The sequence below is a fragment of the Scatophagus argus genome, chromosome 22, assembly GCF_020382885.2.
Source record: "Scatophagus argus isolate fScaArg1 chromosome 22, fScaArg1.pri, whole genome shotgun sequence".
NCBI lineage: Eukaryota > Metazoa > Chordata > Actinopteri > Scatophagidae > Scatophagus > Scatophagus argus.
In genome coordinates, this window is record NC_058514.1 from 9,702,843 (window position 1) to 9,719,795 (window position 16,953).

Here is a 16,953-nt window from a genome sequence, read left to right on the forward strand (position 1 = left end):
TTGCCCAGGTTTGAAAGTCCTTTACTTTGGTGAGCTGGGACTGTTTCACAATCAATCAGGTGAATAATTTTAATAAGACTTCATCTTTATAATTATAGTTGGAGCCCACCAGGGCTTCTTTTCACTGTCTGCCAAAGTGAGAGATTAAAGCTGTCTGCAGTACAGCTGTCTGACATCATTCAGGGAGGCTACGCTAACAACCAGCCTATCCTGTTCTAGCTCACTGGACAGTGAGGGTCAAGGATGAGGTGCCCCTTTCAGGACCACGACCACTACACAGCAGTTTACCCACAATCTTCTGCTCTGTACTGCTCAGCAGCTTTCTGACTGTGGCTTCAAAATCCCAATTAAAGAGTGAAGATTATATCCTATTTTTTGGTTACTTGTATGTGTCATGTTCTCACTCTGAATCCAAGCTGTGTGATTTAATATTTACATATAAATTAATAAAACTTTCACAAAATTTTCACTAAAGTTGAAGAATTACATGCACCTTTACACCTTTGGGATAACAACTTTTTTAGGCTGTTCCAACAAACACAATGCAGCTACAGAAGACTGTAGTGTATGACAGCATATTTTATAATTAGGTGGAAAAGCTGACTAAAAGCCTAATCAAAGTGTGCAAACAGATACAAACTGAATTTTTGTCTTATTCCTGTAAATTTGCCTGTTTTTATATGTGTCATCACCCTAAACAGGACAGAATAGTGACTCTGTAGATAGACAGATAGATATCAGGACTCATTGGGAACTCAAGTTCTTTGTTATTTTACTTCAGTCTCTCTTCTTTTTCCTTTACATTTGTGAAGTTGATTCAGTTCAGCCTTGTTAAAAGCGAACATCTTTTAGGTTAAGTTGAATCATTCTGAAGCATAACTTATGTTGGTAGTTGGCTGTCGTAGTTGTGCTGTGAAGCTGCGTACGTCGATCTGCTGCCTCTCACATGTCCCCATTTGACTTTGAATGCAATTGTGTTGTGTCTACAACTTCTTTCATGTTCTATTTGAACACAGCTTAAGAGATGAGCTTTTTTTTGTCGAAGTAAAGTTTCAGCTTACTGACTTCCATATGCCCTATCCATATGCACTGAACAAAACACTAAACTGCTATAATCAAATTGTTCAAAGGCTCTGTCCAAGTAAAGACATGATGCCATGCAACATGTTAAGATGTTATCATCTTAACATGTTGCATGTTAAGATGTTATCATCTGCTGTTTACTTTGTTAGCTTGGGGTTAGCTAAGGAGCGCTTAGCCATTGCGCGTCATTGCATGATCATATCTGTAAGCTCAATCAAAGATATAAGTAAGCCATATATCAGGAAGAGCACGATAAAGAATGTTAGCGTACTCTTAGTAGTCTTAGATACTGAAACTATTGTGAGTGTGGTAGCCTTCACCAGAGGGTTAAAGAATATAGTAAACCATTAGTGACAACGCTGACAACACATGAACACCCTTTGTTGTGGCATACTGTATACAGTTCCACAAGCTAATCTGACAGCAGGTCACACAAGAATGTATATGAGAAGCTAAAATTTATGAGTGTCTGTGAAGGACTGTGTGTACATACAGGCATGTGTGTATAGGGTCTGCAATCTGTCAGGTGTTCTGTGAACAAGCTCTTTTTCACTGCTCAGAGAAAAATGTGTTCTAACTGATTTAGCAGCAAAAATTATATTATTCCATTTCCACTAATTACATCTCCTCTACAGGCTGCACTGCATTCTCCTCTTCATCTTTCCCCTTCCTCTCTCTTTCAGCTTTGTGAAGTCTTTTCAGTTGACTGAAAAAGTTGTAATGTATATGAATCAGAAATAAAACTAAAATGCTTCATCAGCATACCTTAGTATGTTATTTAAGGTACATCATCACTACATTTCTAAAACAAGAAAGGCCCTTGGAGAGCACCGCCAGGGCCAATAGTCCAGTCTTCTGTAATATGCAGTCTGAAAGTGCAGAGACCCTAGGTGTGCATGCATTTTCTTCCTATCATTATTTTGCTATCTTCTGGAGGTTTTTGGGTGTCAGCCAAGGCTTGTAGCCCCCAGCCAGTAGCAGCACGCAGGGTGTGAGATCAGACTACAGGCTAAAAACGACATGACCAAGTTACATTGCTATCTCTGTCTCTCTCCTCTGTTCTGTCTGTGTCGTGGTATCTGTTATGAAGTATGAAATAATCAGCAAATAACTTTTTATTTCAATGATTTGTTGTCCCGAACGGTCTAGCTCACTCTGACACTGCTCTCTCCAGGCGGCGAGGTGAGCTCAACCCAATCCAACTCATTCACAACTCATGTGAAAGCAAAAAATAACTTGTGTATCAGCCCTATGATTCAGATCTGCTCCAAAATATAATGGGTTCTTCCTTTGCCCATCCCACAGCCTTCCAACAAGTTTCATGCTGACGGACAGTCTAACAAAGCAGAACAAAAACATTGACACAATCACTCAAACTACTACTTACGAACAAATGTGCTTGTTTTCTAATAACTAACACACTGTTCTGACAGGTTTATCCTCTTATCAAATTTGTAGCCACGGAATGAGATAATCAACGAAACAGCTGCTTGTTTACAAAGTAGTTGAGATTTTTAACATCATGGCACAGGCAGACCACTTTTCTCTTTTCTCAGAGTCACAGCTTAAAGATAATATATATTTTTTTGTATTTGGTGTTCTAGCATTACAAAACAACAATAACAAAGAAATGCCTGGCAAATGTTTATGTGGATGTAGGAAATACTCTTTGAAACTCCTTTTGGCTTTAATAATATGCCCAGTGTGTTGTTTTTTGTTTTTTGTTTTTTTGGAAAAATGTTAAACGTAAATAAATGCTTACAGTTAGGATTCATCGGTTACCTAAGGTCCATTCTGTCTTTACTTGACTATTTTTTACACCACAGCCGCGGCAGACTATTTTCACTAATTCAATATTTCATCAAGGTAACAAGCACATACGCACACACATAGTTTCACATGTAATCCAGTTAAAATGGCTGTAATATTTAATTCATATGAGAATCATTAAAAGTGCACTGGTGCCGTGTCCATTATGCATTCCTTTTCTAGCAGGATAAAACAGTCCTCAGATGTGGGAGCTGCACTTTGATGTGTTGTCTCAGAAGCAGGCCAACTCTTACAGGAAGTCCCTGATGTTTAAAACATGCCATGCAGGGGGACTAACAAAGGTGAGCACTTGTGGCCTTCCCCAAGCTGAGTCAAAAATGGCCAGCAAGGATTTTTTTCTAGATCTGACAGAGTGCCCATACAGGAGACATCAAATAAAGAAAATATACACGTGGGTAAAGGTTCAGTCGTAAGAACACAAAACGCAGTCATGTGTGGACACAGGCAGAAAACAAAGTACGCATAAGAGTCGCCTTGTGTACTTTGAAATATCGAGTATTAACAGCAGCATAAAGTTCAGTCCAGCTGACTGCACAGGGTATTAAATGAGATGAGAACATCTTTTGTAAAGATAATATCAAAACTGGCATCATATATTTAATAAAATCATCCACCATGGACACGTGTAGGACAAATTGCAATTTGACAGCTGAGAAGAGACCTCTGTGCATTGCAGTGTTGAAACGATCCTTTATCTTTTAAACATTATCTATACTGGCCTGATTTATGAACCACTGTGATTGGATTTGCCTTATTACATTCAGTGTACTAAATTCATGTTGTGATGTGTTTGTTAGTAAGAATATCAAAATGTTTAAAGCCCTCAGTTAATGTTTGCAGTAATCACTAAATCGGTTGAGCATAAAACTGTAGTTGTCAATTACTCAGGACACAGGACCACCCATTGAAGTCACTGTGGGATTTCAGTCAGCGCCATAAATGATAATGCTGACACTTTAATAGGTGAACATGATGCAAGTGAAACAAAAGCAAAAGTTATTACAGCATTTACTTTAGCAGAAATATCTCAACTATCTGTTTTTCCAACCTAGAATTAGAACGTTTATATTTTAAATTTAAAGTTTGACTTCAGTGTCCTGTACTGTCCTAAAGTTCTTGGCTTCTGATTTAGTTGATTGTTTTTGTTATCTGGGACTACAGGAGAGGATTTACAATGACCTCGTTCAGTTTTGCTGTGTTGAGGAATTCTCTGAGAGCCATTCTGGGAAGGTCTGTTGTGGCCTGACAGTGACTGGGACATGATAACAACTTTGTGTGAGTGTACATCTGTGTGCTTTAGCATATTTGCACACATACGCAGATTGCATTTTTGCACATTTGCCCCGAGTTGAATCTGTGACTGTCGTTTGATGGTTGGGCCTTCCAAGGGAAGTGGGTGTCATGAAGATAACCTGGGAGAATGTGCTGAGCTGGACTGGATGTTCTACAGGAAGGAAAGTGTGGTGATCCACAAGCAGGAACTCACATTCTGTCAACTTATTACACCCCTACACACACACACACACACACACACACACACTCCCAGCCCCCCCCAACTGTCATCTGTATTTCTGCCTCTGTCAGGCCTTTCCCTGACCAAACACACACACACACACACACACACACACACACACACACACACACACACACACACACACACACACACACAGGAAACAGCTCGTGTGGCTTCCAAATAGGCTGATGTGTCATGTCTTGCCTTCTGATATTTCTGCAAAAGCTCAGGAAAAAGGCTGCAACCCCTCTTCTTCTTCTTCCTCTTATTCTTCTCCCCCCATCTCAGTGAGGCACAGCTGTAGCCGTGACAGTTTGTGTTCTTCTGTAAGAATTTGCAGCTCCTGTGGTGGGAGACGCTGCCACTCTGGGAGCCATGAGTCGTTGTTGTGTGGTCAAAGTGATCACCTTGACAGAGATCCAGCTTCTACAGGTAGGGGGAGCGACTTAACTGCAGGCCAGGGAAATCGGGAATATATATCGGGAACATCAGCTTTAGAAACGCATGTGTGTTTGTTTGTAAGTGCATGCAAGAGAAACTGTCTATGCTTTATTAAAACTCATGCATCTACAACCAGAAAAACTGAGTAGCCACTGTGGAATGCAAACTTTGGGATCAGTTAGCTATCTCAGTCTTATCTTCCCTCATATTTCACAATCTAGGGTGTGTGGTTAAAGCTATTTACTGGTTAGCAGGCTCAGCAAAAATACAGTAAGCGTGTTTGAGAAGGCTTTTTGTTCCACTTTCATCTTATCTCTGTAGATTCAAGATGGGAAAAAAAAGATAACTGAGCATTACCACCCTGCATTCCCTAACTGTGTCAATAAGCTGTAAAATGCAGCATTTTGCAGAAATGAATCCAACCCTCATGCTGGGTTTTGTCCCTAATTTGTACAGCTAGTTAATGTCACCATCACCCAGTGTTTCATAAGTTGCTGGATTTTTCTGAAGTGAAAGGAGAACTTTGGCAAGACTGAAACTGAGTTAGGCAAGAGTTTTTCATTTAGGAGAAACACCTGTGAGTTTGTCTGTTACAATGGCATTGCGAGTGCAGCATTTCAGTGGGACTAGAGAAATACACCTTTTTACTCAGAGGTAAATCGCACACACTGCTCAATATGTCTTAGGAATAGAAGCTAAAGATATCATAAGTTGAAAGATTTATCTCTAAGAAAGTTTAATTCTTAGAAGATCTAGCATTAGGTGAATGTGTCTGTAATCAAAAATTGTGTTTTTGTTTTAGCAGAGAATTTATAATTTTAATTATGAAGATAACTGGGAATATCTGCATTATAATGCAGATATGGATGTTATTTTCATCTGAGGGAAAGACAGCTGTTATTAGAGCACTGCTGTAACATGCTTTATGATGGTGATCAGATACATATGTCTACTGGAAAAACATGTGCAATATTGGACTTGACTGACCTGTTGCATTCACTAAGCTCACTGTCAGTACTCAAATTATGTTAGTGAAAGACTAAGGAGAAGCTTGACTGAGAGAGAAAGAGCAAAATAGGCCATGTGTGAGCAATGTTGGATGGTTCTGACGTCTTTAGTAATTTATATGTCACTGGATAAGATAATGAAGTTACAGAGATGCAGCTGATCTTCTAATGACGTATTAACTGCACGCAATAATGCAGAATGGACAATATATTATTATTCAGACTTTCTGAAGCAAATTGTGCTGAAAAAAATTAAATGAATATGTAACAATAATAATAATATTGATAATTTCATTGTATCAGATAGTGGTCATAAGCAAAGCTATCTTGATTGTCTTGAAAGACAAAAATGCATTGCATTGACTGATATCAGTAGTTTTAGTCTTACATGATCTGCTACTGGACTGAATGTCAAGAATAGTTGTGCAAATATGTGTAAATGGAAAGTGAACCTATGACCTCTTCTCTACCAGTAACCACAAATACTGCCTGAATTGTTGCAGCAGGTGTCGGTAGCCATATTAAGAAAGAGAAAAACTTAGCTGTCTCAAACAGTCAAGTAGTCACTGCAATCCCAAATTTGAGCCTCGATTGATTAGATTCTTATCTCATTCCTGCTCCATATGTATGGTGGGCATTCATAATTTACAGCATATCCTCTTCACACATGCACAGGCCTGCCATTGTCAAGGCTGGCGTCGGCGACTGAAGCACCATTACCTCTCAAATCTAATCGGATTCCCTTAAGTGGATAACAAGCGTGTCTCCGGCATTTACAGTAGTGAGAAAGCTGAAGTGAAACCAGGACAAACTGTTGTCACACAAAGCAGATGCGGTGTGAAGCAGTCCTGGCATCTCTCCTGCTATCCGTAGTGGAAAAAAATGTTGATTGGCTAACAACTGGCATCTTGTTTGGCCTGGAGAAGTCAGATAGGAGCTCTCAGTCACTACTGACAAGTTGAGTATTGTGATGAGCCTGTTCTTAGTGAGGTGAATAAGGGCAGCCTGTCTAGCTGACGAGAAGAATTTAATGCTGACTTTTAGTATTAACTACTAGTGTTGCCTTAGCTAAAAGTGCCTGAGATTTAGCAGTCTGAAGAGTCGGAAAACATACTTTTTACCAGAAAGTTACCACTTTCTGTGTCACTTTTTAAGATAATAAATGACAATTCTTCCTACATAATCTCGCTTTTTTATGCATTTCATTATTCTGTCATTTCATCTGATAAATGACACTTAATACAGATGCAGAAAATGAATTCTTTAATATGACGTTAGTCTTTATCAATGATTTACACATATTAGGTCACATTGCATAGTCTACTAAACCTGCTTAAGTACCACACTGGTCCACAGGGTACACTATTTTGACCAGTGAATAGACTACTTTAAGAAGAAGTTGCACAGAAATCAGGGTAAAAGAAGACCATCAACAACTGACAAAATTAATATGATAACACTGCTAACGATGTATCTTTAAGTACCCACAGAAATTCTCTGCAGCTGAACTAATGAAGTGAGTTACAAAAGTGAGCTTCTTTGTGAATACCAGACAAGGATTATATGTTTTTAAATGAGATGTTCACTTCAAAAAAGCCCTCAATCTACACTAATAAAGACGTCAAAATCACTTTATTGCTGTGATTGTTTGGGCAACTGAAAATACTAAATTGTCCACACTGAATAAAGTGAATGAATGAAAAAGACTTGGTTAAAAATGGCATTAGAGGAGTTATTTAAAACCCCCCACCGGGGAACAAGGGTCAATTGTGCTGCCACAAGCTCTGGAGCAAGGAGCAGAGGACTTTGGGAGTTAACCACTGATTGGTCAGTGAGACAGAAAAGGGCGGTCCGAATGAAAGGCAGATATCTTGCAGTGATCAAACCCTGGGTGATCTGACAGTCCAGTGTTTGAAGTGATTATCATGCTAGGCAACATAAAGGCTCACCCCCAGCTTTGGGCCTAATTAGCTCACTTAGGGCCCTTTATAAGACAGTGGCAAGGGACTGGATAGTACAGACACTCAGTGAGGAGTCAGAACAGGATAGCAGCAGACCTGGATCCCTAAAGTTGACCTGCTGCTACACCAAATAAGACCAATCTGAAGATTATCTGCTTTTCTGAGAATGCCACACTTAACTGACTGCAGTTACTACATGATGCGGGACGCAACCAGAGCTTCAAATGTAAGGATTTTGAAATTTTGAAAATTTCTGAATTAGCTGGTAAAATGTTTTGTTAAACAGTGTCATCATGTTTTCTAACATATATTTTAAGCGTATGCTACTGGTTTGGCAATCTTGGCTACTGGCTGTATGTATGTGGTATTGTAGATTAATCGGAATTAAAAGTAGCCACTAACTTTAAGAATATGTCAGTATTTTAGGAAAGGCCTTAAGAATGAGTTCTAATTCTCATAAAACACTTGCTTCATGTGTCAAACATGACTCACTTAAATCTGAGTGTTAAGGTCTACAAAATACAGTACTGCTGTAAGTCTGTAAGTTTGCTCTCTGACTAATAAGAAGGAAATTCTGACTCGCAACTATTTCTGTGTGTTGAATCAGATTATCTTTTCGCAAATATGACAGCTGCTGTGGATATGGCTTGTACATACGCTGCTTGTCAGCATTGTCTCTGTGCTATGAGAAAAAAATTGCCCTCGCCAACCTCACAAACACATTCTCTAGTCAGTCAACTAACAGAACTTGTCTATGATTTGTTTTTGGTTTTTTTTCTGCAGGTACACAGCCACCTGGAGAACTCCAAGTTCCACCTCCACCAGACCCAGAATCAGCAGGTCAAGCAGTACCTAACACTGGGCTCCAAGCTGGCCTCTTCAGCCGGGCAGGGTCACGCCATTTCACATCCTCACACCCCAGGCCAACCGCTGGCCACTGTGCCGATCATGAGGAATGGACACATGGCCTCTGTCAGCGACGGCAGCAACCCCAACAGCCCTGTTACTCTGCTCACTATGGCCAGTCACGACAGTGAGGTGAGTGGACTTTTGAAACAGAAAGCATATGAATGTGAACTGTGATGTCGCTGAATATATGGAACTGAAATTGAGAGTACTCAAAATGTGTCTATTGGTGACAGGAAAAGATTACATCAAAGAAATTGAACCACAGACTGGGTCACATACTAATGAACTGTGGGTCAGAATTTTTGTAGATTTCGTAACATTATTAACACATTTTCCTGTCAACACTTCATATTCCTGTCAAAAGAAGTATTTTGTTATGTGTTCATTTTTTACGCCAACTGTAGGACTTTTGTCTTAGTCCCTCTAAATTCTGTCATTAGGAGAGATAAATCATGGCTGACTGTTTGGATTAACGTGTAATATAATTCACAAGTATGAGTAATCTGTGAAATTTCTATATGAATTGGGTTTGAATCTCAGAGAGTAGATCCAGCTAATCATTTAAACAAAGTGATGCCATTATTGATCTCCCTCTCTGATGTTGATCTCTGATGTGCTCATCAATAACTTCAGACATGCAGTCTCTGATGAGAGAACCCTTTCAAAGGGGGAAACTAGTTTGATAACAGATGCGCGTTTCTTCCGCCAACACTGCTAACTAACTTATGAATGACATGGTGGTGGAGAAATTGCCTGTTATTGGATTAGTCTCTGGACAGTCCCTCCCCTTTCTCATGTCTATTTTGGTTTGAACGTTGAGACTTCAGAAGGTCACACTTGGACAGTATTGAAATTCTGGTACAAACATCATCGGTCTGTCCATGAGTACACTGAAATGAACTGTTTTCTTTTAGTTTCCAATGGATGAAGTTATTGATGACCTAATTAGTCTTGAATCCGGTTTCAATGATGGAGGCTTGGATTGCATGGAGCCTAACATCATAATGCAAAACAATGTAAGTATGAATCACATTAACTACAGCTACATACTAACACGTAATGTAAAATGCGACAGACTGTCAACAGTTTGAAGGTCTGTTGTATTGATTTCTGCAACATATCCTGCTCCCGTTACTGCGGTGAGGTTAATGTCAAGTCATCTTCCATAACTAATGACTTTATTTTTAAGTTGAATGGGGACTTGAGAGTGGGGTCTCTCCACCCTTGGCTTGACTAGCTTGGGAAAAGGGGGACCTGTTTTAGTTTGAGGTCAGCTTAAGTCTAGAGATGAGTCAAAGTTCATTGGGGCTTAACAACATTTCTCACATTACTCAAGAAGATCAACAATGTAGATTCAGTTAAGAGAGAAGTTTTTGGATGGAGGTATACACTTAACGACATTATGACAACAGAGCAAACTTTTTAGTAAATGTCTTGGTAAGGTCAATTCTTTGGGAGAACTAGAAATGGCACTGCAGATGTGCATTATCAGTAAGATTCTTAGCCAAGAAGGAATTCAAAAACTCTGAGAAAAAAAAAAAAAACTTGGGACAAGAGGTCCATTTGGCTCAGAGAAAATGACAACACCTGAACCAAATACAGAGAGAGTTTGTGGGGATGGGAGCACTTGGAATCTGGCTTAACTCCTTAAATACAGAGGAAGTCAGACTGGCAAACAAAGAAACATAGACACAGATAACGGAGCAAAACACTGCACATACTGTGACAGTGGAGGAATGAGAGGGGGGTGTGGGGGCCAGAAAATGATAAGGCATGAGGGGAAGGAGGAGGAGGAATGGGACAGCCAGTAGGTTTCAAATGAGGACAGAAGCGCCACAGAGGAGCGAGGAGTTAGAGATTTTGTTGGAGAGAGTTACTGAGCCATTGGATTGGACTAATGCATACACTCCCCATGGGCTTGTTCAGAAATGATACCATGCTTAAATGGATCAATTCATCCTAATTAGTCATACAGTACGATGCATCACGTCGTTTCGCCGTGTCAACACATCCAGGAACACAGACGGGAGAGGGATTGAAGTGATTACAATAGGAGTAGTAAGGGAATTGTAGCAATCTTTCATTTTGATAAGCACTTTTGTCCCCTCCTCCTCCTCCTCCTCCTCTTCTCCCATCTTGTTGAGATAATGAGAAAAAAATGCACATGCAAACCAAACCGGCTGCAGATATCTGAAATGTCTGCAGTTTCTTCTGTTTTGTTTCTTCTCTTTTTTTTTCTTTTGCTTTCCGTTCCTTTCCGTCTCTTGACTTGACACGCAGCCTTATCGCTCTCACCAGTCTTGTACTTAGATTTGACACACATGTCATGGATAAAATTGGCTGTATGCATCTTGGAATGCATGGTGGCTTCAGTAGCATTTTCCCATAAATGCGCAAATGTGAATTAGACACACATGTGTGTCAGCACGCTATATCTTGACATCTCCCCAGTCCGTGAAAAGACGACTTATCGCAGATCTGATGCATGCTTTCCCAGTCAAGAAGAGACCCATAGGAAAACACTTTTGCCTCGGTTCAAGCAGTTGACCTAGCGAGCTTGTCATCTAATAGGATGCTATTTTCAACACAGAGCACATCTCTGTGTTAGGAGCGCTTTCAAGTGGAGGGGGTTTGCAAATGGTGACATTAGCAGATCAAGGCAGAGCTCAGAGGGCTGCGAGCCTGGGTTAGAGGTCAGGTTTAGTTGAAGTCTAAGGCTGGCAGTTCTTCTTTAGTTGTTTTTACTTTTTGTGATACAAGATGTGGTGTCAATCTGAATAGCAATTCATGACCACAAAGCCGTGCTGTGCCGCTTTACCCTGTCCTGCTGAGGGAGACGTGGACATCACAACTCCCTGCTGGGAAGGCCAAAGCAAGAAGGCTGGGGGCTGGCAACCATTTTGCAAGGCTCTGATCACTCCACTCGCCTCTTGTGATTTTTGTCAGTGCCAAACAAAGCCACACAGCAGCTAAAAACAACTATTTGTGTTGTGGCTTTTGTTACAGTGTGAAAGCCTCTGTATTTATATGTGTGTAAAATGCAAATGTTTTCGCATGCTTCCCCTGAGACTAATCCTTTCTCTTTCTCTCTCTCCACCTCCTTTCTCCTTGCTAGGTGTCCCTCAGTGGCAGCATGTTGGACGTCTATGGGGGTGAACAAGGTATGAACGCCCCTAATGATGGAATGAGTCCCACATCTAACCCCACAAAGCTCACTGTTAAAAGGGAATACACAGGTATGAACTCATACCATAGCTCTGATCAAACAGCTAACCAATTAATGAATTATTCCATGATCATATTGCCGTAAAAGTTAATATCACGCAAATTATAGTTGTTAAACTAAACATTTTACAGAATTAAGACAAAAAATATAGCATATTTCTCATAAAAAACAGTTTCCTCAAAGATGACAGAGTACGTTGGCAACAGCTAAAAAAAAGGCAATGGGTTGTCTGCGTCTGTTGCTGCAAAAATCTAGTCCAATTACACATGTCACGCAAATAACAGACAAACGTGTAAGCTGATTTATGTGCAGCGTTTGACAAACACTGTCCTGCTTGTCACCGGTTCTGTTAATAGGCCGTAGAAACGTGTAGACTTTTTGTCACTGTGCTAAAAAAAAAAAAAAGACAAAGGGTCCTTTAAGACATTTCTTATTAATGTCATGCATCAAGCAAAGAAGCCTAATTGATTTAGGAAATAGAAAGTATGCCTGAAGAACCCTTCACTCTCAACGGGCAAATAAGTAAATTGCCATCTGTTTCATTTGAGTGTGGGCGGAGAGGACAATGGGCTGTTACACAAGGTTTAAATTGTCTTGATTGAATCAACAGAGACAAATTGGGAAATCCAATCTCAGGTCCCCAATTATGTGATTTGGAAGAATGTGAATACAAATATGGATGCACTGGCATTTTTGTCTCTCTCTCAGACAGATTAGTGAATTTGCTAAACTGTCTTGATTACGAAGTAAGTAGTTTAAAAGTGATCACCATTTTTTCTTTTTTATCACAATGAGCTTCAGACATGCTAGAGGGGTATAAACTGGGCTCTTTCAGTGTGTGTGTAAGGAGGCCAAATGTGTCTGTACACAAGATGCACGGAAAGTCCATATTCTGGCTGACCCCAGCAATGAACTCCCTCAGAACAACTGACTGTGTGTCTCCTCACTGGATCTTCTTGCGTTGTTTTGTCTTCATTGTCTTTCAGTTCCCAAATTAGCGTGCGTTACTAATCAATCTGTTCCTCTCTGTGATTTGTTTCTGACAGAACACGACACAAGGGTGATAGCCAAAGAGAGGCAGAAAAAGGACAACCATAATTTGAGTAAGTGTCTCCTGCTGCATTTAAATTCCCTCGCCTTCCTCAGTTTAACATCTGAGAAATGAGTTAAGGCTAGCCTTGAGCACGGCAGCTGACAATGCCCTAATCATGTTGTGCCCTTTTCGTTTGTTCTTGTTTAGTTGAAAGAAGAAGAAGATACAACATCAATTACAGGATTAAAGAGCTTGGGACACTCATACCAAAGTCGAATGACCCGTAAGTTGCAAAATCTAAATGTATTTATTGAAACAATGCCCCGGCTTCACATCACTTTATGTCACTGAAACAACTCCAAGACCTTGTCTGGCTCAGAAGCATATTAAATTCTCAGCACAAACACACTCTAAACCTTGTTCATTGAATTCAAATGAGCACTCACATCTCAGTCATATTTCAAGGGTGCACTTGAACCTCCATTGCAGTCTAACGCTCTAAGAGCTGTACATCCTCTCGCTGGGTCCCAGCAGTTCAGCTCAAAGCATGAATGATGAGGAAAGGGTCAAATGCAAAGAAGCAGGCCAAACCATTTGAATCAAAGTTGGAGGCACAATTGGAACACAGAGATGGAGTGTGGAGCCGAATTGAAATCCACCGGCCATCTTTTGCAATTGAACTTTGCTTCAAATTTAAATGGGGAGGTTAGGGTTGTCGTCGTACCATTAACACAGGATAAAAGAGATTATTAGCGCTGATCAAACCGACGTCTCACTCGTATGGAAAAGGACAATTTTACTGCAGCTCTCCTTTCTTTTTTTTAAAAAAGCAATAATATCTGCAAAAGAATGACTTGCACTCTAACACCTCGAGTCCAGTGCTCCATTTCCCCCCGTCTCACTACTTAGCTCATTTTACCTCACCTATTTTTACTCGAGGATTAATTTTACCGAACAAGGAGGTACGAGAATGGACTTTCCACATAGCTACTTAACTATTCTATTAAAATTCCCATTCAGTGTCCCCATGTAATGTCCAAGGATGAATAATTGCCCAATGTAAATCACCATTTCTTATTCATGTCATAAAAGGGGGAAAAAACCTTAAAACTTTCATCCCCATTTCTTTTTTTTTATTTTATTGTGGAGGGTATTCTGCCGACATCAGGGCCTTCTGTGTAAAAGGTTATCTTTAACATTCGTTCTTTTCTGCAGTGACATGCGCTGGAACAAAGGCACTATCCTAAAGGCCTCGGTTGAGTACATAAGGTGGCTGCAGAAGGAGCAGCAGCATGCTCGGGAGCTGGAGAGCCGTCAGAAGAAGCTGGAGCAAGCGAACAGGAGACTGCTGCTGAGGATCCAGGTAATAACCTATAACAGTATAAAGCTGATCAGGAGTTCCTCAACTCTTAAATCTGTATCTGCTCTAGTAAAACAAGTCCTATGTTGTTGTTATGTTATGTTACTGTCCATTTTCACATCACAAACCTATTTCTATTATGCCAAAGATGAGTTTGGTAAAGACAGAGGGCTCACTCTGTCAACCCTGCCTGACTCAGTCATCCCGAAGTACTTCACACCTCTGCTAATTTCCACCTCTAAAGCTTGACGATTCTACAACGTAAACTAAATTCCACCTCCAAAGCTTTAAATTCCCAAACCTTAGACCTGACAGCCCCCTCCTCCCCCGACTGTTTACACGAGCTCTTTTCACTCCTCCCCATCTCTGTTCTGATCTAAGAGCTCAATGCTAATTACCTGATGAATGAAGACAATGACCACAGCTCTCTCAGCCGAAAAATAGCAGGTCTGAAATAGATGAGTACTAACTGAAGATCTACTTAATGGCATATACATGCACAGTGGACTGCACATACACCTGCACTCTTTGACGCACACACAGATTGTGGTTTATCTTAGTTTCCTCCATTGATGGGAAGAACAGAAAATCTGTAATCATCTTCAAAGATGACAGAACTGTCCAGGAAACTCTGACCACCAGTGATGATAACAGAAGTTTACAAAGGTCAAACAGAGCTTTTTGATAACACTGATAAGTGATGATCATATACTGTGTGGTAAGAGCGTGTGTGGGAGAAGAGTGTGTCATCGCCCAAACTCCCCAGTTGTGACTCAGTCCAGCCCAACCTCAGTATGTGGAGGGGATGTGGAGAAGGTGTGGTCATTGTCTCAGTGGTACACCGCATTGTGTAGTCAAATCTGCTCATCTTTTAGGATGTTACTTTTCCGACATTCACACATTTTTGAGGCTATTTATTTAAGTCTTATCTAGATTAACATGCAATAGATATGTAGGTAACTTTCCTAACAAGAGAGATAACAACAACAGAGATAGATCTTTAACTCATGGTTTCTCTTCATTTGTTTTCCAGGAGCTTGAGATCCAGGCAAGAGCACACGGCCTCCCAAACATGGCTGCAGCTTTGGGGACAGTTGAACTATCCTCCCATCTCCTTAAACAACAACAACAACAACAACAACAACAACAGCAGCAGCAGCAGCAGTCGTCGCCCCAGGCCCAACAACCACAGCAGCCGCCCCTCTACCAGGAGGACCCCAACAGCGAATACCTTCAGAGGATAGTGTTAGCTGCTGTGCCATCCGTCCCCGCCGCCAGCGGGCCACAGGATCACATCCCCGGCGCTGATGGCTGCACCACATTCTCTGATCCACTCTCCCACTTCACAGACTTCTTCAGCGCCACGCTCAAGGAGGAGCATCGGCTGGATGAGATCTTGATGGATGATCCGCTGTCGCCCTTTGGTACCGACCCACTACTCTCGGCAGGCTCGCCTGGTGCCGCGTCCAAGGATAGCAGCCGCAGGAGCAGCTTCAGCTCTGCTGAGGGTGACGACCTATAAGGGTGCCCTCTTCAGTTAAACGCTCCAATGTCCTCATGACAACTCGGTTGTAATCCTCAGTGGTAAAGGCCATGCACAGAGCCCTTAAAAGACTGACTGGCGGCTCCAGGTATACAATAATGACCGATCACAGGGTTGCAAGTAATTTAATTGACAGCTAACACACCTGACACAGCCCCCCAAAGTGACATTTGTATATAAAGTGTGTAGTTCTTGTTGATCAGGTGGGTGTAACAGCACAACTGGCCCAAAAGCTTGCATTCTCCAAAGCTCAGTGAGACCAGGAACAGCTGATGGACCTCCTTCTCCTCCACCTGCTCTTTTTTTTTCAACTTTACAATGTCAATATATTTCTCTGCCTCCCATACAGAGCAGAAACAGACTCACAAGAAAAAGGGAGACACTCAGCAGCCTTCAAGTACATTACGTAAATGACCTTTTTTTTTTCCTTTAAACACTTTGGTAGCTGTACACTGTAACATGCAAAACTGTCCTTTTTTTTTAAAAAAAAAAAAATGAAAATACTACAGTCGGGATTTTGATTGTGTGATGTGCCTTATTGGAACTTCCAGTTCTGTCTTACAAAAAAGATATGAACATTTAACTGATGTATTCACTGCGATGCCTAACATGTTGTTGGTCTTGTCCGTGCCTTTTAAGTGTTTTTGTTAAATAAGTGTTTGTGTATTTATGTATGTTTTAATCCATGTATTCATAATATATATATATATATATATGTATATGTTACCTAACATGTTAACTTTTTTATTCTTAGTAGGGGTGGGAAAAAATATAATAAACCCCCTTTTTTGATATACCTGATTTTGGCTTCATTATTTACTCAGGGTGTGCGAAAACACAGAGAATATAGAAGTTTAACTACAGTCCCATTTGTCACATATATCATCATAAACTTAAATCATAATAATAATTATAGAATTCTGAATGCAAAAATACAAATCAGAAATTTCCCCCATTTTTTCCCTCACTTGTAACTCAGTGCTATTATTAAGCTCAACACATCAGGGTGTGGACAGTGTGACCGGTGGTAAACTGAGCGCAAACTGC

The 16,953-nt window shown here is 40.6% G+C and overlaps 1 protein-coding gene across 6 annotated transcripts in view; it reads left to right on the forward strand.

The window, feature by feature from the left end:
• Positions 1 to 16,707, forward strand: part of tfec (transcription factor EC) — a 51,161-nt gene extending 34,454 nt beyond the window's left edge. Inside the window, exons 1-9 of one of the 6 annotated variants that reach the window (XM_046379323.1) lie at positions 4,654 to 5,521; positions 6,550 to 8,061; positions 8,619 to 8,873; positions 9,659 to 9,760; positions 11,860 to 11,980; positions 13,017 to 13,073; positions 13,211 to 13,286; positions 14,219 to 14,366; positions 15,397 to 16,707. In XM_046379323.1, the coding sequence (XP_046235279.1) occupies positions 8,002 to 8,061; positions 8,619 to 8,873; positions 9,659 to 9,760; positions 11,860 to 11,980; positions 13,017 to 13,073; positions 13,211 to 13,286; positions 14,219 to 14,366; positions 15,397 to 15,885 (1,308 nt within the window). In that variant the 5' untranslated portion in view covers positions 4,654 to 5,521; positions 6,550 to 8,001 and the 3' untranslated portion in view covers positions 15,886 to 16,707. Of the gene's footprint in view, positions 1 to 4,645; positions 5,522 to 6,549; positions 8,062 to 8,618; positions 8,874 to 9,658; positions 9,761 to 11,859; positions 11,981 to 13,016; positions 13,074 to 13,210; positions 13,287 to 14,218; positions 14,367 to 15,396 lie in introns of those variants that run through there. The other 5 variants (XM_046379325.1, XM_046379324.1, XM_046379326.1 and 2 more) reach the window with 5 other exon arrangements.
• Positions 16,708 to 16,953: the final 246 nt, after the last annotated feature.